General features: G+C 47.5%; 1 protein-coding gene across 1 annotated transcript in view; it reads right to left on the reverse strand.

The window, feature by feature from the left end:
• P2RX7 (purinergic receptor P2X 7) overlaps nucleotides 1-25,796 on the reverse strand; it is a 78,148-nt gene extending 52,352 nt beyond the window's left edge. The window contains exons 1-2 of the mRNA XM_073676297.1: nucleotides 25,606-25,796; nucleotides 17,295-17,427 (exon numbers count right to left, since the gene is read on the reverse strand). Coding sequence (XP_073532398.1) covers nucleotides 17,295-17,427; nucleotides 25,606-25,709 — 237 coding nt within the window. The 5' untranslated portion in view covers nucleotides 25,710-25,796. The remainder of the gene's footprint in view (nucleotides 1-17,294; nucleotides 17,428-25,605) is intronic.
• Nucleotides 25,797-26,459: the final 663 nt, after the last annotated feature.

A 26,459-nucleotide genomic window follows, 5' to 3' on the forward strand; every position in this document is an offset into this window, starting at 1 on the left:
CCAGGAGGCCCCTACCGCACGTGTAGAGTGTGCCGTAATACCTACTGGAAGAGGAGAATTTTTGAGGCGGTAGGCCTCTTGTATGTTGGATTTGATCCACCTGGCAAGGGTAGCTTTGGAAGCTGGTAGACCCTTGCGGCCGCCTTCCAGAAGAAGGAAAAGAGAATTAGACTTCCGGAAGGTCGCAGTCCTAGACACATAGATACGTAATTCCCTGACAAGGTCAAGTGTATGCAGAGCCTTCTCCACTCTATGAACCGGGACCGGACAGAGGGATGGCAGTGAAATTTCCTCATTGAGGTGGAAGTTGGACACAACCTTCGGAAGGAAGCATGGAACCGTACGGAGAACTACCTTGTCCTGGTAAAAAGCCAGGAAGGGTCGTCTGCAGGAGAGTGCTGTGAGTTCAGACACCCTGCGTAGCGAGGTGATTGCCACTAGGAAAACCACTTTCTGGGATAGAAGACGGAGTGAGACTTCCCTAAGGGGTTCAAAAGGTGTTTCCTGCAATGCTGTCAGCACCAGGTTGAGATCTCACGTTTCTAGTGGTCGTCTGTAGAGGGGAACCAATTGGGAAACCCCCTGAAGAAATGTCCTTACTTGCGGCTTGTTAGCAATGCGCATCTGAAAAAGCACTGAGAGAGCTGACACCTGGCTCTTAAGGGAGGCCAGGGACAGTCTGGCCTCCAGACCCAATTGGAGAAAACCAAGTACCCTGGGGAGGGAATAAGGGAATGGGGTCTGGCCACGAGATTCGCACCAGGTAAAGAAGGCTTTCCAGGTACGGTAATAAATCTTTGCAGAGGTTGGCTTCCGTGCTCTGATCATGGTTCCAATGACGTCAGGCGAGAACCCTGACTGGGTTAAAACCCAGGTCTCAATGGCCATGCGGTCAAATTGAGAGCCCCTGAGTTCTGGTGGTAGAAAGGGCCTTGTGACAGAAGATCCGGGTGGTCGGGAAGACGCCAGGGGCCATCTGCTGTGAGCTGCACGATGTCGACGTACCACGTACGTCTGGGCCAGTCTGGTGCGATTAGGATGGTTGGAACTCCCTCTTGCTTGATCTTCCTCACCACTCTGGATATCAGGGGGAGAGGTGGAAAAATGTACAGGAGCTGGAACTGGGTCCAGTCCTGGACCAGGGCGTCCGCTCCCAGCGCAAGCGGGTCGTGTGTCCTGGCCATGAAGTTGGAGACCTTGGCATTGAAGTGGGATGGCATTAGGTCCACGTCCGGAGTCCCCCAGCGATGGCAGATCTGGCGAAAAACTTCGGGATGGAGAGACCACTCTCCCGAGTCCATTCCTTGCCGGCTGAGGAAGTCTGCTTCCCAGTTGTCCACACCCGGAATGTGGACCGCCGAGAGAACCGAACCTGTGTCTTCCGCCCAGTGGAGAATGTGTGTCACTTCTTGCATCGCCTGGGCACTGCGGGTCCCCCCTTGGTGATTTACATATGCCACAGCCGTGGCATTGTCCGACTGTACTCTGATGTGAGAGGCTGCCAGTGGAAGGCTCTCAATGCCAGGAGAATGGCACGAATTTCCAAGATGTTGATGGGCATGGTCGCTTCTGCTGGGGACCACTTGCCCTGTGCTCTGTGGTGTAGGTGTACCGCACCCCAACCCGTCAGGCTCGCGTCGGTGGTCAGAACTTTCCATTGACCCGTGAGAAAGGATTTCCCCTTTGTTAGTGAGGTTGGCTTGAGCCACCAGTGCAGGGACCTCCTGGTTGACGACGTCAACTGGAACTCCCTGTCTAGAGAAAAAGGGTTCCTGTCCCATGACTTGAGGATGCCTAGTTGGAGAGGCCTGAGGTGAAGCAGGGCAAATGGGACCGCTTCTATTGCCGCCACCATCCTGCCAAGGACTCTCATGGCAAACCGGAGAGAACGAGGGGGTTTGCGAAGTAGGGTGCGGACTCCTAAACGGAGAGGCAGTGCCTTGTCCTTGGGAAGGAGTACTAGACCCTTGAGGGAGTTGAATAACATTCCCAGGAAGGTCAGAGACTGACTCGGGGTTGGTGATGACTTTTGTAGGTTGACTAACTAGCCCAGGCGACTCAGAATGTCGATTGTGATTGAGACGCTGAGTTCGCAGTCCTTGAAGGTGGAAGCCTTGATGAGGAGATCGTCCAGATATGGAACGACTATTATGCCTCTGGAGTGCAGGACGTCCATGGTGACTGCCATGACTTTGGTAAACACTCTGGGAGCCGTGGCGAGTCCGAACTGGAGAGCCACGAACTGGTAGTGTTCCTGGTTGATTGCGAACCTGAGAAATCTCTGATGGGCGGGCGCAATTGGTATATGCAGGTATGCGTCTTGAATGTCTATGGAGGCGAGAAATTCTCCTTTCTCCATGGACACAATGATGGACCGAAGGGACTCCATGCGAAAATGACGTACCCGTACATATTTATTGAGCTGTTTTAGGTCCAGTATGGGCCGTACGCTGCCTCCTTTTTTGGGGACTACGAATAAATGTGAGTAGAACCCTTGGAAGCGCTCGGCCGTGGGGACCGGTACTATGACTCCTGCTTGAAGAAGCGAGGAGACTGCGTGGTGGAAGGCAAGAGCCTTGGCTGGCGGTTTTGGGGGAACAGACAGAAAGAATCTGTTTGGCGGGTTGGAAGTGAACTCTATCTTGTATCCTGAAGACACTAGTTCCCTAACCCACCTGTCCTCTCTAATAGGCAGTCAGATTTTGCCCCTTTAAATTTTGACTGGCCTGCCCTTGATTGCCAGGTCTTGTCCGACTTTTGCGTCGACCGCGAGTTGTCCCTGCGTGGAGCGCGGTTGTTATTTTGTGCTGGTCGCGAGACGGACCAGCCGGAAGAGTTCCGAAAAGATCGAAATCGAGCTTGATTGCGCTTTTTGTAAGTCAGTTTGGGCTTTAGTTGGGGGAGAGAGGTACTCTTACCCCCGGTGGCGTTGGATATCATTGTGTCCAACTGTTCACCGAAAAGCCGACCACTGAGGTATGGGAGGTGTGTGAGGGACTTCTTTGAGGCGGCATCTGCTTTCCATTCCTGCAGCCAGAGGATACGTCGAATCGTGATGGCGTTTGATGCTATCCCCGCTGCACCGCTTGCAGAATCCAGAGCTGAATGGAGCATGTAATCTGCTACAACTGCTATTTGGGCCGCTTGGTCCGACAGTTCAGGGGTAGATGCTTGTAGGCCAGTTTGTAAATTTTGGGCCCAGGCCAAGATGGCCTTGGCAGCCCAAACTGAGGCGATCGCTGGAGCCAGGGAGGCCCCTGCGGCCTCGAAAATTGAACGAGCCATGCGTTCCACCTGCCGGTCTGTTGTGTCCCTGAGGGTTGAGCTATCTGGCAGTGAAAGGAGTGTCTGTGCTGCTAGTCTGGAGACTGGGGGATCCACCTCAGGTGGATCTGTCCACTGTTTGGTGACCTCCTGTGGAAAGGGGTACCGCGCCTCCAGATATGTGCGATTAGTAAACTTTTTCTCAGGTTGTGAGAACTGCTTTTTAAGGACCGCTTTAAACTCTGGGTGGTCAAAGAAGACCTTAGGCGGTTTCAGGACTCCTTCAAAGGAAATCTTATGTCCTGGTGTCTCCAGGGGTGGGTCAGAGATGTCTAGCACCCGATGGATGGATGAGATTAGATCATCAACTAGCACTGTATTGCCAGGGGGGATAGGGATTAGTGACCCTTCGGTTTCCTTGTCTGAGTCGGAATCACAGATGCCTTCCGAATCCTGTGTATCACTAAGGCCTCTCCTGCTGGGAGAACCGGAGCAGAGGCCTTCTCTGGTCAGGGATGGCTGTGGGGATCTACATTGTGTAGTGTCGGCGTCCCTGCCTCCTGCTAGGCAGGGACGCTGTTCCCCTCACCTCTCCGCTCTGTGCCCGGCGTCTTCCTCCCGCTCTGCTGGCAGCGCGCGCTGCTTCCCAGCCACGGTGCTTAGGGCGCGCGCGCTCCCCCTCTCTTAAAGGGGCCGCGCGCGCCGTCCTAAGGAGTCCCCGGCCAATGGCCGAAGGACTTCACCATATATAAGGCACCTCCTCCAAAATGGAGGTGCCCGAGCAATGTTGTTGCAAAGCCTTCACTCTGCTTCAGCCCTCAGGTTCCGTTTCCAGTTACCTGCCAGTCACCTGCCAGATTCCTGCCTGTTACCTGCCAGTCACCTGCCAGATTCCTGCCTGTTACCTGCCAGTCACCTGCCAGATTCCTGCTTGATACCTGCCAGATATCCGTTTACCTGCTTGCAAGCCTGCGGTCCGACGGTCTGCCTTCCGACACCTGTCAGTCTGTCTATGTACCAACCTGCCCGCTCACCTGAGAGCGCTCGTCTGCTACCTGCCTGCTAGCCTACCTGGAGGCTCCGCCGTCACTTGCCGTGACCACCTGCCTGTCCAGAGACTCTTGTCTGCTCACCTGGGAGCGCTCATCTGCTATCTGCCTGCTAGCCTACCTGGAGGCCCCGCCATCACTTGCCGTGACCACCTGCCTGTCCAGAGACTCTCGCCTGCTCACCTAGGAGCGCTCACCTGCTACCTGCCTGCTAGCCTACCTGGAGGCTCTGCCGTCACTAGCCGTGACCACCTGCCTGTCCAGAGACTGTCCCTGTCACTTGCCGTGAGTACCCGTCCTTCTACCCAGAGACTGTCCCTGTCACTTGCCGTGACTACCTGCCCTTCTACCCAGAGACTGTCCCTGTCACTTGCCGTGACTACCTGCCCTTCTACCCAGAGACTGTCCCTGTCACTTGCCGTGATTACCTGCCCGTCTTCCTTGGGAGCCACCCGCTTCCTTACAAGGACCGCCCCCTTGTATAGTTGCTCAGAGGTTCCGCCTCCCAGACCCGTTACACATTGTCTGTCCCTGTCAGGGAACGGTCTAGATGAGCTGGGAGTACGGTGTCTCTCACTGGAAGGGGACGACCGTGTGGTATAGGATGACGCAGATGAACGTGACCTGTGGGTCCGCTTGCATCCTGACGTAGACGTGGATGTGCCCGTGCCATCATGTCTCCGAGTGGAACTCTCCCTTTGCTGAGTAGTGTTCATAGCCGAGGTATGACTCTGCAGAGCCTGAAGCAATGTGGATGTGATGTTGTCTATAGACTGCGTCATAGATTGCGACATCTGAGTGACCCATTCCGGTGTGGTATTAGGCACCGAAGTATTGGCAAGGGCTTCATGGGGCTCTGGCACAGCAGTCTGCATGCAGTCCTGGCAATGTGGATACGTGCTGCCACTGGGGAGAGTATTACTGCAGGCTGTACAGAGTGCATAATAGCAGTCCTGCCTGGTTCTCTTGGACCTTGAGCCCGGCATAGTATGCAGGGGTGGCTATGCAGAGGGGGCCAGCAATGCAGAGAAGCTTATAGGATTCACAGCCGAGTGAGAGACTCCAGCCGTGATCTTACCCCACCAGTGTGCCTCTTAAGTCCAGCGTCGCAGATCCACAATCCTGTGCCCCCCGGAGACTGGCAGGCCTGGTCTGTACGTGCCGACAGGTAGCTGCAGGGTTAATGTTCCTGTAGCAGATAATGGCCGCCGGAGTGTGAAGAAGAAGGTGGGCAGAGAGCTGAAAAGGGAGGCAGTATTGCTGAAAAACGAGCCCTTTCAGTTTGGCTCCGCCCCTTCTATGACACTGTAGAGTGTCATATTCCTCATCCGGGTGGGGCGGGGGCGGAGAGTGGGCGGAGGCTTCGGCTAGGCTGAAGCCGCGGTGTAAATTTATAGCCGATGCCCAAAAGAGCTCCAGGCCGGCGCAGAAGTCCGTGGGGGGGGGGGGGGTGCCGGATCTGAACCGATCCCCCCTGGATTTAACGGCAGTAATGGCGGTGGGGGTATTAGTGTAAGGGGGGGTCCCCCTGAGGCACCATAGCGCTGGTGCCAGCAAAGAGACAGGGCTGGGAAGGCCTGTATCTATGTATGCCATGTCTGCCTTGCACTCTCCCCCGGCCCCAACAGGAGTCCACAGCAGGGCTGGGATTCCTGGACTCGGTGCAGAGTGTCAGCTACTGGGAGCTGCGGATGCCTGCACAGGCCCTACCTGAGGAGTCTCAACCTAATACCCCCCAAAGGGGGATTAGGGAGGGAGCTGCTGTGACCATCAGGGGGCTGTTATCCTCGCCTCGACCTCAACCCAGAGACCAAAAGGAATTGGGGAAGGAGGGGGGTCTCGACTTCGAACCAGCACCCGAGGGGCTGGGGAAGGATGGACATGGTAAGCAGACATCTCGACTTCAACTGTGCACCCCATAAAAGGGGGCAGAGGAAGGAGCCATGCCGGGAGTCTCGCAGGAGACCCACTTATCTTCATCTGTAATTCTGTCGGAAAAAAATCGGAGTAAAAATCTTTAGGTGTGCCTCCTATGCGACACTAAGCAAAAACTGGAGACCGTCCAGGGGTGTATACTGCAGAGGAGGAGCCACAGTTAATCTTTTTCAGATTAAGCATAGTGTCGCCTCCTAGTGGACAGCAGCATAACACCCATGGTCCTGTGTCCCCCAATGAGGCGACAGAGTAACAATGCTATTTTAACCTTATTTCGAGAATAAAGGCAAATATATTGCATCTCCGCCACGAGCTCTGAAAACCGCAATAAAATATGTATTAAGCAATTGAGAAGAGAGACGATCAGGACCTGGACTAGTGCTTCAGCCATGTTAGAAGTGAAGAAAGGATGGATGCACGAGGATGCAACAAGCTTTAACAATGGACACATCATAAATATTCAAACAGCCTGAGAAGACAAAGAGCTCTGTCACATGGTCATTTCTAGCTCCTGGAGAACTAACAATGCAGGAACTTGGCCTTTATTCCTCTGTGTATATTGCCAGTAATGTAAAGTACTGGTTCTTGAAACAAATTTGATACATTAGGTAAAAAAACTGCACACATTTTACTGTGGGTATGTCTACTCCTTGTAAATGCTATGCCAGAAACATGCAACTGCTGGAACAGGCATTAAGGGGAATCTATCACCAACTCTTGGAACCTAACCTGAAAGCAGCAGGAGGCTATGTGCCCACGTAGCGAATTTCAAGCGGATATGCTGCAGAATTTCCGCAGCGTATACGCTTGTTAATCAGGACCCAGCCTATTTTGACCCTAAAGACCTTGGCATTTTTGTCAATTCTGACCAGTGTCCCTTTACGAAGTAAAAACTCTGGAACACTTCAACGGATCCTAGCGATTCTGAGATTGTTTTTTCGTGACATATTGGGCTTCATGTTAGTATCAAATTTAGGTCGATAATATTTGCGTTTATTTGTGAAAAAATCAAAAATATGGGAAAAATTTTGAAAATTTTGTAATTTTCAAATTTTTAATTTTTATTCTGCTAAACTAGAGAGTGATGTGACACAAAATAGTTAATAAATAACATTTCCCACATGTCTACTTTACATCAGCACAATTTTGGAAAAAAAAATTTTGGTAGGAAGTTTGAAGGGTTCAAAGTTCATCAGCAATTTATCTTTTTTCCAGCAAAATTTACAAAACCATTTTTTTTAGTGACCACATCACATTTGAAGTCCCTTTGAGGGGTGTACATGACAGAAAACACCCAAAAGTGACGCCATTCCAAAAACTGCACCCCTCAAGCTACTCAAAACTACATTCAAGAAGATTATTAACCCTTCAGGTGCATCACAACAACATGGAAGAAAAAAATTAACGTTTTAATTTTTCTAACAAAAATTTTCTTTTAGCCTAAATTTTTTAATTTTCACATGGGTAACAGGATAAAATGCATCCTAAAATTTGTTGGGAAATTTCTCCTGAGTACACCGATACCTCATATGTGGTCATAAACTACTGTTTGGGCGCACGGCAGGGCTCAGAAGGGAAGGAGCGCCATTTCACTTTTTGAATGGAAAATTAGCTCCAAAAGTCAAATTGCGCTCCTTCCCTTCTGAGCCCTGCCATGCGCCCAAACAGTGGTTTATGACCACATATGAGGTATCGGTGTACTCAGGAGAAATTGCCCAACAAATTTTAGGATGCATTTTATCCTGTTACCCATGTGAAAATTAAAAAATTTAGGCTAAAAGAATATTTTTGTGAAAAAAAAAGTACTTTTTTATTTTTATGAATCAATTTGTGAAGCACCTGGGGGTTCCAAGTGCTCACTATGCATCTAGATAGGTTCCTTGGGGGGTCTAGTTTCCAAAATGGGGTCACTTGTGGGGGAGCTCCAATGTTTAGGCACACAGGGGCTCTCCAAACGCGACATGGTGTCCGCTAACAAATTGAATGGAAAATTGGCTCAAATTGTTAGCTGAAACCATGTTGCGTTTGGAGAGCCCCTGTGTGCCTAAACATTGGAGCTCCCCCACAAGTGACCCCATTTTGGAAACTAGACCCCCCAAGGCACCTATCTAGATGCATAGTGAGCACTTAGAACCCCCAGGTGCTTCACAAATTGATTCGTAAAAATGAAAAAGTGGGAAAAAAAACACTTTTTTATTTTTAAGGATTAATTTTTGAAGCACCTGGGGGTTCGAAGTGCTCACTATGCATCTAGATAGGTGCCTTGGGGGGTCTAGTTTCCAAAATGGGGTCACTTGTGGGGGAGCTCCAATGTTTAGGCACACAGGGGCTCTCCAAACGCAACATGGTGTCCGCTAACAATTTGAGCCGATTTTCCATTCAATTTGTTAGCGGACACCATGTCGCGTTTGGAGAGCCCCTGTGTGCCTAAACATTGGAGCTCCCCCACAAGTGACCCCATTTTGGAAACTAGACCCCCCAGGGCACCTATCTAGATTCATAGTGAGCACTTGGAACCCCCAGGTGCTTCAAAAATTAATCCGTAAAAATAAAAAAGTGCTTTTTTTCCCCACTTTTTCATTTTTACGAATCAATTTGTGAAGCACCTGGGGGTTCTAAGTGCTCACTATGCATCTAGATAGGTGCCTTGGGGGGTCTAGTTTCCAAAATGGGGTCACTTGTGGGGGAGCTCCAATGTTTAGGCACACAGGGGCTATCCAAACGCAACATGGTGTCAGCTAACAATTTGAGCCGATTTTCCATTCAATTTGTTAGCGGACACCATGTCGCGTTTGGAGAGCCCCTGTGTGCCTAAACATTGGAGCTCCCCCACAAGTGACCCCATTTTGGAAACTAGACCCCCCAAGGCACCTATCTAGATGCATAGTGAGCACTTGGAACCCCCAGGTGCTTCACAAATTACTCCGTAAAAATAAAAAAGTGTTTTTTTTTCCACTTTTTCATTTTTACGAATCAATTTGTGAAGCACCTGGGGGTTCCAAGTGCTCACTATGCATCTAGATAGGTGCCTTGGGGGGTCTAGTTTCCAAAATGGGGTCACTTGTGGGGGAGCTCCAATGTTTAGGCACACAGGGGCTCTCCAAACGCAACATGGTTCCAATTTGTTAGCGGACACCATGTCGTGTTTGGAGAGCCCCTGTGTGCCTAAACATTGGAGCTCCCCCACAAGTGACCCCATTTTGGAAACTAGACCCCCCAAGGCACCTATCTAGATGCATAGTGAGCACTTGGAACCCCCAGGTTCGGGGGGGTGATCACTGGGACGGGGGGTGATCACTGGGAGGGATGGTGGGTGATCACAGGCGCAGGGGATTCACAGTCACTAACTGGGCTGCTTGCTGTAGTTCTTATAAAATCCCTGGTTTATCAGCAGGGGATTATCACTAGAGAACTAGTAAACCTGTTGCCATGTAGTCAAACTGCGTCCTCAATCATTTCTGCCTATGCACAGTGTAAACAGAATGCTGTCAGTCAGTGGTATGTGCAGGAATATATACAGAACTCAGCATTAGGGGCACAGCAGATCTGTAGCAGATAAAACAGTTTTAATTAAAACTGCAGCACCCTGGTAAAGTAAGTGATATATTGCTGGGATCAGGGTCTCTGCCCCTATCTGCTGTTTTTGCTACCCTATCTGCTGCTCTCAGATAGGGTAGCAAAAAGCTGGTCTAAGATTCCCTTTAAGCACTAGGATTAGATTATCAGTTATGTTATTGAAACTCTAAAGATGTAAAGGGGTGGCCCGAAAGTAAATTTTATTTTAATCCTAAATCTCTATTTATGTCATAATCTGATCTTTTTTTCTAATATACTTTAACTAAAAATTCCCTATCCTTCCCCTACTATGCTATCCAACTACTTTATTTTTTTTACTACTTCCTTTGTGATGACACTTCTTGTCACTGTGTATAGTTCTTCTCAGTGCACAGTGACAATGCACTCGCTTGTTGGCTCTCATCAGAAGTTACGAATCGGCAACAGAGCGCACTGTCATTGCACATTGCCTAGCCCCTGAAACAGACATCACTGGTGATGCTTCAATTCAGGATGGGGGCAAAGGCTGTGGCAGTGACAGCAGCCTTTGCCCTCTGATGACAACTCATTTGAGCATCCCAGCATGCACAAAGGAAGTAATAAAAATAAATAAATAAAGCAGTTAGAGCAGTGAGGGAAGGATAGGGAATTTTTAATTAAAGTATAATAGAAAAAATATAAGATTGACATTAAATTTATAGAGATTTAGGATTAAAATAAAATTTAGTTTTGAACCACCACATTAAGGCTCTTGACAAAACACTACAATGCAAAAGAGTTTATGCCAGTGATTCTTAGGCCACGGCCCCACTATCAGTATTTGGTCAGTATTCGGTCGGTATTTTTTCTCAGGAGTGGGAGCCAAAACCAGGAGTGGGTGATAAATGCAGAATTGGTGAACTTGTTTCTGTTATACCTTTTCTCTGATCGTTCCTCACCTGGTTTTGGCTCCCACTCCTGAAAAAAAATACTGACAGAATACTGACCAAATACTGATAGCGGGGCTGTGGCTTTAAACACATTTCTGCGGAGAGGTCTCTGAGAGGTTCCCTGATTTCGATTTTGACAGTGGCAGTAATTTCTATTCCTGCCACACAGTGATGGGACGGGGCATACTAAAGATGGGGAATGTAAAGATGCATCAAGGTAACAGACTTGCAGTAATTATGCAACAGATATAAATAGAAGGAAGGCAATGGAGGAATGTGATGCCTTAACCCTAGAACGCATACCTGGGGCCTCGCAGGCCCGCCCTGTTAATTGTTTTCTATTTTCTGCAAGATTACTTTAGTTAGAATTTTGAAACTCTAGGTATTCCTCAGGTATATAGTTGTTTGTCATTTTTGTTTGAGTTATTCCATGTTATTTGCACACGGGCCTAAAAGGCCCCAGGTATGTGAAAATGTAGATTTTTATGGTCATGCGTTCTAGGATTAAAAGCTTCAGAGAACGGGTTTAAAACACGAAAAAAAGAAGCAAAGAACACCTATCTTTTCACCAATATCATTAAAGGGAATCAGTCACCAGGTTTTTGCTACCTCATCTGAGAGCAGCATAATGTAGGAAAAGAGACCCTGATTCCAGCGATGTATCACTTAGTTTACTGGATGCAGTGGTTGTGACACAATCAGAGTTCTTAGATATAGAATGCAGCAGAGCTGAGAAAGCTGCTCCCCCATACCAGGCTATGTATGTAGTGAGCTGCTTATCACAGTAGGGGGCGGAGTTGGACACCTTGGCACCAGGCAGCTAGTCAGGGCAATGATAATGTCCTAGTGATAAAACCTTTATTGTAAATAACCACCAGAACACAGCCTAAGGCCACGTTCACAATCCCAGTATTTGGTCAGTATTTGTAAGCCAAAACCAGGAGTGGAACAGAGAGAAAGTATAATAGAAACACATCACCACTTCTGTATTCATCACCCACTCCTGATTTTGGCTTACAAATACTGATGTAAAATACTGACCAAATACTGAATGGGCGGCACGGTGACGCAGTGGTTAGCACTGCAGCCTTGCAGCGCTGGGGTCCTGGGTTCAAATCCCACCAAGGACAACATCTGCAAGGAGTTTGTATGTTCTCCCCATGTTTGCGTGGGTTTCCTCCAGGTTCTCCAGTTTCCTCCCACACTCCAAAGACATACTGATAGGGAATCTAGATTGTGAGCCCCAATGGGGACAGTGACAATAATGTATGTAATGTTATGTTCTGCTACCAAAGCTAAGGAAAGAGAGGAGATCTGTCCCTACTATAGGACTCAGCTGAATCCCTACGATGTAACAGGGAACCTGATCCTGCGATCAGACCTGCTAAAGTCCTAATCTAGTCTGTACGGAGACCTATAGATGTGGGGAGGGAATCCCTACAAGTACTAAGGACTGGGAGGAATATGGGACACCTCCTAACAGAAATAGTAGCAGACAGACGAACAAACAAAATAGATAGAACATAGAGGTCCGTAGACCAAGCAAACTAACAGAGTTAGATACAGAGCACAGGCTAGCTAGAAAGTAGATATACAATGAAGTCCAGCAAAGCCAGAAGGGCGGAGCAGGACTAAATAGGCCAACAAGGTCATGTGACCAGCAAAGGAAAAAAAACCTAACAGCAAGGTTCTAACAGTACCCCCCCTTCTAAGAGGATCCTCCGGATCCCCTAGGACCAGGCTTATCAGGAAATCTCCTGTGAAACGCTCTGATAAGTCTGGACGCGGAAACATCATCTGACCTCACCCAAGAGTTATCCTCGGGTCCGAAACCTTTCCAGGCCACAAGATACTGCAAACTACCTCTATACCGTCTAGAGTCAAGGATGCGAGAAATTTCATATTCCCCGTCCTCCACCACCGGAGGAACAGAGGCAGAGGCGTCACCATCCGACACAACAGCTTTTTTTAACAGAGAGACATGAAAGACCGGATTAATTCTCCAGGAGGTAGGAACCTCCAACCTAACAGCAGATTGGTTGACAACCTGAAGCACCTTAAAGGGCCCTACAAACTTGGGACCCAATTTCTTAGAAGGAATCCTCAACCGCAGATTCCTAGAGGACAACGAAACCATGTCACCAACAGCGAACAAAACCTCCTGTCGTTTCCTATCAAAGTAGTCTTTAGATTTTCTGTTGGCCTCCTGAAGATTACCACGCACATCCGTCCAAACTCTTTCCAAATCACCGGAAAAATTCTCCTCCTCAGGCACGGCAGATCCCAACTTGGAGAACGACCCAAACGACGGATGTCTCCCAGAACAACAAAAAAAAGGCGAACAACCAGCAGAAGAAGATGTACGATTGTTCAGAGCAAATTCGGCAAGTGGCAGAAACTCAGACCACCCCTCTTGATTGTCTGCCACAAAACAACGCAAGAACTGCTCAACATCCTGGTTTTTCCTTTCTGTCTGGCCATTAGATTCAGGATGATATCCGGACGAAAACGACAAATGAATTCCCAACCTGTCACAAAAGGCACGCCAAAAACGAGCCACGAACTGAGGACCCCTATCAGAAACAATGTCAGTAGGAACGCCATGAAGTCTGACAATTTCCTTGACAAAGGCCTTAGCGAGAGTTTTAGCGCAGGGCAGTTTGACGAAGGGAACCAAGTGACACATCTTGCTAAAACGGTCCACGACCACCCAGATGACAGTAAAACCCTCAGAGGGGGGAAGGTCAGTTATAAAGTCCATAGCCAAATGTGTCCAAGGAGCACTGGGGACCTCCAAAGGACAAAGCAACCCCGCAGCAGGAGTATGTGAGGACTTAGATCTAGCACATATAGTACATTGGCGCACCCACTTAATGACTTCCTTCTGCCATCCAGGCCACCAAAAACTGCGACCTACCAGTCTCTTGGTCTCAGAGATTCCGGGATGACCTGCCAACCGAGATTCGTGACACTCAACAAACAAATCTCTCCTAAAGGTCCCAGGCACAAACAACCTCCCATGAGGAGTGTTAGATGGGGCATTCTCCTGAGCTTTAAGAATCTCATCTTCCAAAACGGAGTCTAAAGCAGCTATCACAACACCTTCTTGTAAAATGTTTTCCTCTTTCTCAGCACCGACTATGGGAGAAAAACTGCGAGACAAGGCATCCGCCTTAACATTCTTAGTACCAGGGATGTAAGTAACGGAGAAATTAAACCACGAGAAAAACAGTGCCCACCTAGCCTGACGGGCATTCAGGCGCTTGGCAGCATCAAGATATATCAGATTTTTATGATCCGTAAGAACCTGAACGGGAAATTCCGCACCTTCCAAGAAGTGGCGCCAGTGTTCAAATGCGAGTTTAATAGCCAATAATTCCCGATTACCAATATCGTAATTCAATTCAGTCTCCGAAAATTTTTTTGAAAAAAAGGCACAGGGATGTAATCCATCCCCGTTATCCTGAGACAATACTGCGCCAACCCCCACAGAGGAAGCATCAACCTCAACCAAAAACGGCCTAGTAACATCAGGCTGCATAAGGATGGGAGCAGAGGTGAACCTCTCCTTGAGATACACAAAAGCTTCAATGGCCTCAGAAGACCACTGAACCGCATCAGCACCTTTCCTGGTGAGATCAGTCAGAGGTTTGACAATACTAGAAAAATTTTTTATGAACTTTCTATAGTAATTGGCGAAACCCAAAAACCTCTGTATCGATTTCAAACCAATAGGCCTAGGCCATTCCTGCACAGCCTGAACCTTAACCGGATCCATCTCAAAACCTTTGCTGGAGATAATGTAGCCCAAAAAACAAATTCTCTGTACAGCGAACTCACATTTCTCCAGTTTAGCAAAAAGCGAATTGTCCATTAATAACTGTAATACCTCACGCACGCTCCGCCAATGAGACTCCAGATCTGGCGAATAAATCAAAATGTCATCCAAATACACAACCACATTTTTACCGATCAAAGGTCTAAGGATGTCATTAATCAGATTCTGAAAAAATGCAGGAGCATTAGTAAGACCAAAAGGCATAACCAGATTCTCAAAATGACCCACAGGAGTGTTAAAAGCAGTCTTCCATTCATCACCCTCCTTCATGCGCAACAGATTGTATGCCCCCTTAAGGTCAATTTTAGAGAACCACTTGGCCCCCAATAACTGGTTAAACAGATCAGGAATCAATGGCAGTGGGTAAGGATTGCGTACCGTAATTTTGTTAATCTCACGAAAATCCAGACAAGGACGTAAACCGCCGTCCTTTTTTTTTACAAAAAAAAATCCAACCGCCACAGGAGACTTAGAGGGCCTAATGTGACCGGCGGCCAAGCTTGTCTGTATGTATTCCTCCAAAGCCTTCCTCTCAGGAATAGTAAGGTTAAATAAACGACTCTTAGGAAGAGTCGCTCCAGGGACAAATTCAATAGAACAATCATAGTCTCTATGGGGAGGCAAAACCTGCGATTCTTTCTCAGAAAAAACTCTCCAAAAATCCTGAATAGGAACAGGCAATTCTCCCCTATCCAAGGCTGCAATACGCCCGTTACAACACTTGTCATAACATTTATGGCTCCAGGATTTAATTTCACTGGTAGACCAATCCAGTACAGGATTGTGAAATTTTAACCAGGGCAATCCCAATATTACTGGAGAAGGCAAGTTATTCAACACTACCAAATCCAGTTTCTCATGGTGAACACCATTAATAGTGAGAGGAAATTCACTGACCTTGAGAGTAATATTCTTCAAAGGGGAGCCATCCACAGAAACCACAGCAATGGGGGATGATAAAGGTTCAGGTTTTAAATTGAGTTTTTCCACAAATCCCCCATCAATTACATTCAGTGTAGACCCGCAATCAACAAACACCCGAAATTCCATCAATTTTTTCTGAGCAATCGTGGAAGCAGCTAAAAATACACCCTTGGAATTTAAACAGGCAATACGGGCGTGACTGACCATTTTTTTTTCTTTCTTCATACGAAGCTCACAGCCTTTAATCAAATGACCAGATTTTCCGCAATAGAAACACAAGCCTTCCGAAAAACGACGGTCTTTTTCTTGAGAGCGAGGTGCCACCGATCCAATCTCCATCGGTTCACCACTGTTAGTACACACATTATCATAACCAGAAACTGACATAGCAGAGGATTTGCTCTCATTAACCCTAGCACGCAGTCTTCTATCCACCCGTATAGCTAATTGCATAGCCTGTTGCAAATCCTCAGGTGTAGGATAAGCAATTAGCAGGTCTTTAACCCTTTCACTGAGCCCAGCAAGAAATAGACTTTTCAGAGCAGAATCGTTCCACCCTGTTTGAGTGGACCAACGACGAAAATGTGTACAATATTTTTCCACATTACCCGATCCTTGTTTTAAACGTCTCAACTCAGTCTCAGCTGATGCGACACGGTCAGGATCATCATATAATAGTCCCAAAGCAGAAAAAAAACTATCCACTGATCTGAAGCATGAATCACTAGGTTGCAAAGAAAAGGCCCACTCCTGAGGCTCTTTGCGCAAAAGTGACATTATGAACCCTACGCGCTGGGATTCATCCCCAGAGGACTTAGGTCTCAAACGAAAATACAATAAGCAAGCATTTTTAAATGAAAAAAATTCTCGGTGTTCACCAAAAAATAAATCCGGCAAACATACCTTAGGCTCCAAGAAATGTGCTCCAGGACAGTTACTCACGTGCTGACGGAGCTCGGCCACCTCCAGAGAGAGTCCCTGCAGGCGATGAGCCAAATCCTGAACCGACACCATGATGGAACAAAAAAATCTTTCCTTAGAGAATTTGCAGGCTGGACTTACTGTTATGTTCTGCTACCAAAGCTAAGGAAAGAGAGGAGATCTGTCCCTACTATAGGACTCAGCTGAATCCCTACGATGTAACAGGGAACCTGATCCTGCGATCAGACCTGCTAAAGTCCTAATCTAGTCTGTACGGAGACCTATAGATGTGGGGAGGGAATCCCTACAAGTACTAAGGACTGGGAGGAATATGGGACACCTCCTAACAGAAATAGTAGCAGACAGACGAACAAACAAAATAGATAGAACATAGAGGTCCGTAGACCAAGCAAACTAACAGAGTTAGATACAGAGCACAGGCTAGCTAGAAAGTAGATATACAATGAAGTCCAGCAAAGCCAGAAGGGCGGAGCAGGACTAAATAGGCCAACAAGGTCATGTGACCAGCAAAGGAAAAAAAAACTAACAGCAAGGTTCTAACATGTAAAGCGCTGCGGAATATGTTAGCGCTATACAAAAATAAAGATTATTATTATGTGTGAATACAGTCTAATAAGTGACATATCATTGAATTCAGTGTTTTAACCCCTACCCCATGCTGCCCTCAGATTACATAGCAAAAACCTACTGACAGATTCCCTTTAAAGGGTTTTCCAGGATATTTTTCATCAACAAAGACCGATGCAGCCGCAGAGGGTCTGCAATTAACTATTTTTAAAAAAGGTTGAAATGTTTTGGAAAAATGTTTCTATTGCTTTATCTCCCATTCTTTCCCCTAGGGAATGTATTTAGACTTACTGGAGATGGCACTGTGTATTCGGCAGGGTCCCAGATCCTGGAATCTGCATCCGAAACGCCTTTCACTTTTGTATGCACTGAACTGATAACGGTTTCCTTTTTCTGATAACGTTTTTCAGTAAATAGTATCACACTGAAAGTAATGGAGAACCTCATTAAGAAGTTTCATAGAAATACAAAGGGAAGATTTATGATAACCAATGCAAAGTGATATAGATGTAACAGGTTACACTGTAAAGTAGATATACTTACATGATGAAGCTTCTAACATAGGTGCAAATCAAATAGCAGACATTGACGGAAATGTATTATTAGCTTGTAGTTTATATGTTTAGTCTGTGCTTTAAAGGAAATCATTTCAATGGCATAGACTTTAATGAACTTAAAGGGAACCTATCACCTGAAAAAACGCTATTAATCTGCAGGTATGGGGTTATTCTGCAGGTTAATAGCGTTCTGAACCTGCCCGGCCCCTGCACTTAGACGCTCACTGCCGGGAAGAAATGAACTTTATTCCCCCTTGCAGCATTCGGCATTCTGTCATGGAGGTGGCGCCGGCGCGGGTTCAGTCACTGCTCTGTGTATAGAGAGTGGAGGCTGTAACCTCGCCCCCGGCACTGACAGCGTTTTTTCACATGACATGTTCCCTTTAAAGAGGTTGCCCCATTTCAACTATTTTAAGCCCATAGGCTCAGTGATATATAAAAAAAACAAATTGAGCTTTACTTACCCTTCCCAGGTTCAGCACTACCTCTCAGACACTGCTCAGGTCCTTGTTAATCAGCTGCAGAAGTGTCATCACTGAGCTCAGCGGTTTGTGTCGTCTACAGCAGTAGAGCCGCTGAGCTCAGACTAAGGGCTTGCTCTAACTTGCGATGCAAGTGGACGAATGCAATCCATCCTGCCCTATGGGGTAGCGCACATCTGCGATTATTTTCTCATGCCGATTCGGCATGCGAAAACAATCGCAGATTGCATCCTCAAATCGGATCGCACGCACCCATATAAGTCTATGGGTGCGTGTGAAACATCGCACTGCATTTGGATAACACCCGAGTGCAGTGCGATTCCCGCCGAAGCCAGCAACAAAGGAGATGCAGAAATTGATTTCTCTGTCCCCTCCGCACCTGTGCCGCAATTCTCTCTGTGCGAGAGGATCGAAGCACAGTAGTATGACACTCAGAAGAGCAGGAGCCGAATGTGATTAGCATATTGCATCCGATACCATACACTATTGGGACCCCAGCCTAATAGTCTCTTCATGAAGTTATGACCACCTGCAATGCTCATGTACCCAGAATTTCTCCTTACCTACGCTGTACCTATATGTTCTTTACCCTCAGGGGCGTACATAGGAATCATTGGGCCCCATAGCAGAAGTTCTAATTGGGTCCCCCCCCCCCCAAAAGAAAAATGTAAATAATTGTTGGGGGCACAGAAGAGCAGATCTCACAACTTTCCAGCCTTTGCATAGCAATTAATAAATTGGGTACAGTAGTTCAATGCAGTTTGTGGGGAATATTTTTTTCATAAGAATTTGGGAAAGTTATGAAATGTCCTATAAATGTCTGTCCTATTCCTGATCTAAGGGTCTAGGCTTGTAGCTGAGATGAATCTGTGCTACAGTAAATTTATCACTTAAACATGAGCCGTGTACGAGGGAGTCGCAGCTGGAGTCTGTGTCATGGAAATTGAGGAGTCGGAGGTTTGGCTTACTGACTCCACAGCCCTGCCTACTGTACCCCACCTCAACTCCCAGGGCAAAGTATGGTGACCCCAACACAGTATAATCCCCCAACTGTGACCCCCACACAGCCTTCCATGCAGTATAGTCGGCCTACATACAGTATAATGGCCCCCAAACCTCTCCACACTCCACTGAGTATAATGCACTTGCCATGGTCCTCCACGCAGTATAATGCACTCGCCATGGTCCCCCACGCAGTATAATGCACTCGCCATGGTCCTCCACGCAGTATAATGCACTCGCCATGGTCCTCCACGCAGTATAATGCACTCGCCATGGTCCTCCACGCAGTATAATGCACTCGCCATGGTCCTCCACGCAGTACAATGCACTCGCCATGGTCCTCCACGCAGTATAATGCACTCGCCATGGTCCTCCACGCAGTATAATGCACTCGCCATGGTCCTCCACGCAGTATAATGCACTCGCCATGGTCCTCCACGCAGTATAATGCACTCGCCATGGTCCTCCACGCAGTATAATGCACTCGCCATGGTCCTCCACGCAGTATAATGCACTCGCCATGGTCCTGCACGCAGTATTATGCACTCGCCATGGTCCTGCACACAGTATAATGCACTCGCCATGGTCCTCCACACAGTATAATGAACTCCTCATGGTCCTCCACACAGTATAATGCAGTCCTTATGGTCCTCCACACAGTATAATGCAGTCCCTATGGTCCTGCACATAGTATAATGCAGTCCCTATGGTCCTGCACACATTATAATGCACTCCCCATGGTCCTCCACGCAGTATAATGCATTCCCCATGGTCCTCCACACAGTATAATGCACTCCCCATGGTCCTGTACACAGTATAATGCACTCCCCATGGTCCGGCACACAGTATAATGCACTCCCCATGGTCCTCCACACAGTATAATGAACTCCCCATGGTCCTCCACAGTATAATGCGCTCCCCATGGTCCTGTACACAGTATAATGAACTTCCCATGGTCCTCCGCACAGTATAATGAACTTCCCATGGTTCTGTATGCAGTATAATGCAGCCCCCCCATAGGGTAAAAGGCAGCCCCCACCATAGGGTAAAATGCAGCCCCAGTCCTCCAGTATTATCAGTACTCACTGATTTACAAAAATAAATACATACTTACCGCTCCTCGTTCCCCCGATGCTTCAGTCTCTGCAGCGCGTCTCTGTCATCACCTCAGCAGCTGCCAGCTCTACTGTCTGACAGAGCGTGGAGCGTCATCACCCCACTGCGTCAGAAGCAGAGGAGTAATGATGGGAGATGGAGTGTCATATGACTATCCCTCCTCCATCATTGCTTTCAACCAGGGCCGGCTCCAGGTTTTCGTGGGCCCCGGGCGAAAGAGTCTCAGTGGCCCCTTTAATACATACAGCATTCATGATGCACAGATACAGCGGAGAAATGTAGGTATACAACACAGGGCCTCCCTTCATCAAGGACCCCCACGAGGTCTCCCTTCATTAAGCACCCCCACAGGGTCTCTCTTCAACAGGGACCCCCCTCCATCGGGGCCTCCCTTCAACAGGGCCCCCCCTCCATCAGTGCCTCCCTTAAACAGGGCCCCCCCTCCTGCACCCACCGCTCCGCTGTTTGATTGCCGCCGCCCGCCGACACTGTGTTCAGACATGGCCATGCGCTGTGCGGCTGTGTCTGGTAGTAATGACGCGGCAGGGGCGACACAAGCACAATTAAAGGCGCAGTGTCTCCCCTGCCGTCATTACTACAAGACACAGCCACACAGCGCATGGCCATGTCTGAACACAGTGGCGGTGGTAATCAAACAGTGGAGCGGGGGTTGCAGAAGGGGGGCGACTGCTATCGGGCCCCATAGCAGTCGCGTGGCCTGCCGCCATTGGCGGTACGCCGCCTGTCCCTTAACCTTTTTCATTTTAAGATAGCTCCAATGGTGTAGGCGAGTTATATAGACTTGTTATAAATCTCTGCTTAGTCCCTTAATAATCTGCTTGACTTTTCATGATGATGGCAAGTATGCATCATTTGAGAAAATACAGTAAAAACAGAATTTATTTTTGAAGCTATGCCAGAACTGGTAACAAAATACAGTGTCCATCCACCAAATGCAATGATAAAGAATGCTTTTTAGCTGCCCTAACTTTTCTCTTTACTAAAACACTTGCATTTCATACAAATTTCTGTAGCAGCTTTTCTTAGAACTTTGCGTTGTACTATTCTAGTAACATTTCCCCTGGAGCTGTGAGGATAAATTAACAACTGGGTGTTGCCATTCATCTGTCAACTAGGGGTGTCCCAACATACTCTGTCAATGTCTCATCACACTGTTAATGTAAAACTGTACAGGAACACAAACTACTAAATATGGGATTGGTAATGCCAAGTATTCAAATTAATGGTTCACTTCCAAGAGGAACTACAATATTTCAGGATAGTCAACAGGTCATTTTATTTAAAAAAAACAAGCATGTTTTGACAATCTATTCATGTATGGGGGTGTCAGAGGCAGGTAGCAAAAGAAAAGATAAGTGTTTAGCCAATTCCAATGTTATGTGCATGGTCAGTATTAAGCATGTGCATGGAGACTGCATAGCAGCACATGGAGCCCGAAGTGTCCCCAGACTTGTAGGACTTCAATGTGCTGCCATATAGTGATAGTATTACAGTGCAAAAACCCTCGGAGGCAACATTGCTCACCACTAAAGCACCATGCCATCCATTCACTGAAGTGTTGCTAAATAAACAAGTAACACCTTTTAACTGGCTCTCCCCAACCTTCACAACAAAATTGTGCTTATGCTGGATCAGAATACTGACTAAATATTATTCTGCCTTTTTTTAATTTTATTTTTATTTTCATCCTCACACCGGTTTACATTCAGAATAGGAAGCTGTGTCTACCACAGGAAACGGAGGCGGCCAGATCATAGCTTCTCTCTTCTATTTTTACAGCACTGATTTTTCACGCAAGGATGTATTTATTACATATTACATACTGCAAATTCCATATCCATTCTTCTACTAGCCCCTCTGTCTGAGTTACCCTCCTTGCTACTCTGTCCCCAAAGCAACTACTAGATGAAAAAAAACTTTAAACAGGTGGTCCACTACATTATATAATAGGCCCATCGATTTTCACCTTTTAAATAAGTATTTTTGTAAATACCTTCTGCTGTCATATGTACGTGTGAGCGGCGCTATCGCTGACTGCTCAGTCCGTATCACGCGACCCCGGCAGCAGCTGCTGCTGACATCCGCTGATGTCACGTCAACTTCCTGACTTCCTTGATTCTCCCAAGCGTGACCCAGTCGCACATATCCCCTGACTGACTGGGCTGTGGGCGGCGTTTCACCACACATCACAGCCCAGTATCCAGCGAACGCTTTCCCTCTCTCCTCTGCTTTCATTTTCCACAAGCACGCACTGGATATATGGGCTGCGACATCTTGTGAAACACCACCCACAGCCCAGTCAATCAGGGGGAATGCGTACGACTGGGTCACGCCTGGGTGAATCAAGGAAGTCCGGAAGTTGACGTGACATCAGCAGATGTCAGCAGCGGTGGCAGTTGGGGTCATGTGATACGGACTGAGCAGTCAGCGGTAGAGACGCTCACACGCACATATGGCAGCAGAAGGTATTTACAAAGATACTTATTTAAAAAGGTGTAAATCGATGGGCGCATTATACAATGTAGTCGACCATCTCTTTAAGAAGCCAACGCCCACACACACCTGCTGACAGTTCGGGCCAGTGCCTGGTTGTCTGCCAGCATCCTTAAAAACAAAGGATTGAGCTTTAATTTTTGTACAAAGCAGTCTACTGGTAATGTCTGTTTACACAGTCTAAGCACAGCAAATACCTGCTCTCCCTTCTAGGAGATCTAGAGCAGAGGTCCCCAACCTTTTTTGCACCAGGGACCGGCTTTAAGCAAGACCAGTTTTCCTTGGCCCGATGGGGGTGGGGGCGGGGCTTTGGTCATATGGGGGTGGGGTTATGGAGGGGTGGAGCTGTATGGGGAGGATGCTGGCGGGACCTCGGTGTACAGCGCAGCTAAGTAGCAGCATTGTACATTGAGCGTCAGTGTATACAGCGCTGCTGCTTAGCAGCGCTACACACTGAACACCGGTACCGGGAGCCGCGTCACTGAAGCCAGTCTGCTGCCCCAGCACGCCCCACATAACATGTTCTGCCGGGGGCGTGTCAGTGAGGAGAGCCTGCCGCCCCACCCCGTCAGGAACACACCATGCTGTGCAGGAGGGCCGCGTCACTAAGACCCGCCCCGTGACGTACAACAGGTACCATGCTGTGCTGTGGAGGGCTGCGTCACTAAGACCCGCCCGACGCCCCACCCCGTCCTGCATAATGTTCTCTGCCGGGAGCTGCTAGCTGTCAGCGGCGCCGCGGACCGGCTGAAAAACCCCAACGGCCCGGTCCTGGTCCGCGGACCGGCGGTTGGGGACCTCTGATCTAGAGCACTAGGAATCAACAGTATGCCAATCACATGTCACCTGTCTCGTAGAACAGACACATTGTGAATATACAGTGAATCCTGAATGTATAGAGATGAGTAAAATTGTATTGGTTCAAAATAGCTTGTCAATAGAATCTCTTTAGACATCAGTTTCCTTTCGATGTTACCATATATAGGTTTGAACTGAGTGTCCATCAAGTGTAATGGAAAAATGTAACTCAGACTGTGGTTCCACATATCGTTCAGTGGGCAACTAGAGCAAGGCCAAGGTGCATCTGGAGGATAGCAGCTTCATAAGAGTTGCAGCGGCTTTACACTGTATTTTTAAAAAAATGAATTACATATTGGGCATGGAGGTCATAGAAAGTTGAATAAAATGATACCTTAATATCTGCGATCTGATGTCTTATTCCAGGGAAATCCACGTTTTTTTTAATATGTAAATGAGCTGTTTAGAACTATGGGCCGGATATAGATCTCTCTGAGAATCTGCCACCTTAGTTTATTTTACATGAAAGGAGGCGTTACTAATGTGAGATATGTAGATCAGAGGCGCAGACTGTCAATCATTACATGTCTCACACTAGTAATACCTCCTTTCATTTAAAAAGAACTCTGGAGGCAGATTGTCAGGGAGATCTTTGTTCCGCTCATGTTCATTTACATATTAATAAAAACATGGATTTCCCTGCAATAAGACATTGGATCGCAGATATCAAGGTATCATTTTTTCAGCTTCCTATGACCTATATGCCCATATAGACGGCTTAGGAGGGTTGATCCTACTGACAGATTCCCTTTAAACAATTGTCAATCAGCAAATAAAATAGATGATCAGTGGTCATATAATACCACAAGTCAGGTGTTTGTAAACCTGCCCTTACATCACTGATGATAGATACAAAGAAAACACTTTTATTTGTATATCATCTAATACACATCCTCTGCCTAGATAAACCATCCTCCCTCTTCTTAGGCTATGTGCCCACGTTGCGGAAATGAAGCAGAAAATTTCTGCTTCATTTCCGCATGTCCTCTCCCGGAAAAACGCATGCGGAATTCCGCACGCGTTTATTGCGCGCTTATCGCGCGTTTTCCACATGCGGAATTGCCTTGCGTTTTTAATGCATTGCACAAGGCAATTCCGCATGCGGAAACGCAAAATTAATGGACATGCTGCGGATTTTTGAACGCAGCATAAACGCTGCGGAAAAATCCGCAGCATGGGCATAGAACTTGCGGATTCTCATTGGGGACAATGGGGTGCGGATTACCAAGCGTTTTACAAGCGTTTCCGCTGCGGAAAATCCGCAGCAAAAACGCTTGTAATCCGCAACGTGGGCACGCAGCCTCAAAGGGGTTTTTCCAACAACAAAGTACATTTTAATTATTAGATCTTGGAATAAAAATCAGTTTCACACTTGGATGTGTTCAAAAAAATGTTCCTGTGCTGAGTTAATGTTATAAATGTGCCCCTGCTATGTTAGAACAACCCCTTTAAGCTATTGCCTGACCTTTGTTTAGATTTTATGTAAATTCTGCTGCCTTCTCACCCACCCTTAGGTGTCTATTGCAAACACACCCTGGGACGACCACTTTTCACAATTGTGCCATTTTTTTGCTGCATAAATTACTATATGTTCAATGCGCCTCAGTTAATAACTGTTGTTGACTAGTTTGGCTAACATATGCCACAATGAAATGGAGCAGTCAAAGTCCAAAACATCCAATCAATTTCTCGAACAATTCAAACAATTAGCAATTCATAGTAATTGATGACTTTAGTAGCACTGACATGAGATCAGCTCATTACTGGTTGTAATATCTGAAAAAATACAATCCGTTCTATTGTACCAGAAACCATTCTGTATCTGTACAAGAAAGACAGCTGGAGAAACTTGTGGAAACTTGGTGCAATCTTGTCCCACTGCTTCCATGCAGCTTCTCCGGAATAAACAGCTCATGGCTGTTAAAGGATTACAGAAGCCCATAAAGTGACACAATGTAATTACTGGGCTGCATTGCTGCCGGGAAGGGAGCTCCGACTATTACAGACACAAAAAAACTAGTAAAATGATGTCAGCCAGTGCATCAGTAATGGCATCCGCCCGTATGTACTCACCACAAGTACAGGAACACTCCTGCCGAGATCACCCACTTCAGTGTGCCCAGAGGTACACTCCTAATCCGGAGCTCCTTATCCGTGCTGTACTCACAGAAGGACATGACACCGGGAGAGGCGGCTCCTCTGCACCGTGCGACTCGGAGCAAGAGCTACTGAAAATGAAAGGAACTGCCACAGGACTCCAGAGGAACACGTCACTGGCTGCCCTCACTGCTGAGGGAAGAGCACTGCACTAGTATCTCACTGCTGGGGGAAGAGCACTGCACTAGTATCTCACTGCTGGGGGAAGAGCACTGCACTAGTATCTCACTGCTGGGGGAAGAGCACTGCACTAGTATCTCACTGCTGGGGGAAGAGCACTGCACTAGTATCTCACTGCTGGGGGAAGAGCACTGCACTAGTATCTCACTGCTGGGGGAAGAGCACAGCACTAGTATCTCACTGCTGGGGGAAGAGCACTGCACTAGTATTTCACTGCTGAGGGAAGAGCACTGCACTAGTAACTCACTGCTGAGGGAAGAGCACTGCACTAGTATCTCACTGCTGAGGGAACAGCACTGCACTAGTATCTCACTGCTGGGGGAAGAGCACAGCACTAGTATCTCACTGCTGGGGGAAGAGCACTGCACTAGTATTTCACTGCTGAGGGAAGAGCACTGCACTAGTAACTCACTGCTGAGGGAAGAGCACTGCACTAGTATCTCACTGCTGGGGGAAGAGCACAGCACTAGTATCTCACTGCTGGGGGAAGAGCACTGCACTAGTATTTCACTGCTGAGGGAAGAGCACTGCACTAGTAACTCACTGCTGAGGGAAGAGCACTGCACTAGTATCTCACTGCTGACGGAAGA

This window comes from Phyllobates terribilis, unplaced genomic scaffold, assembly GCF_046119375.1.
Source record: "Phyllobates terribilis strain yellow unplaced genomic scaffold, ASM4611937v1 Scaffold_1__5_contigs__length_1240528914, whole genome shotgun sequence".
NCBI classification, from domain to species: domain Eukaryota; kingdom Metazoa; phylum Chordata; class Amphibia; order Anura; family Dendrobatidae; genus Phyllobates; species Phyllobates terribilis.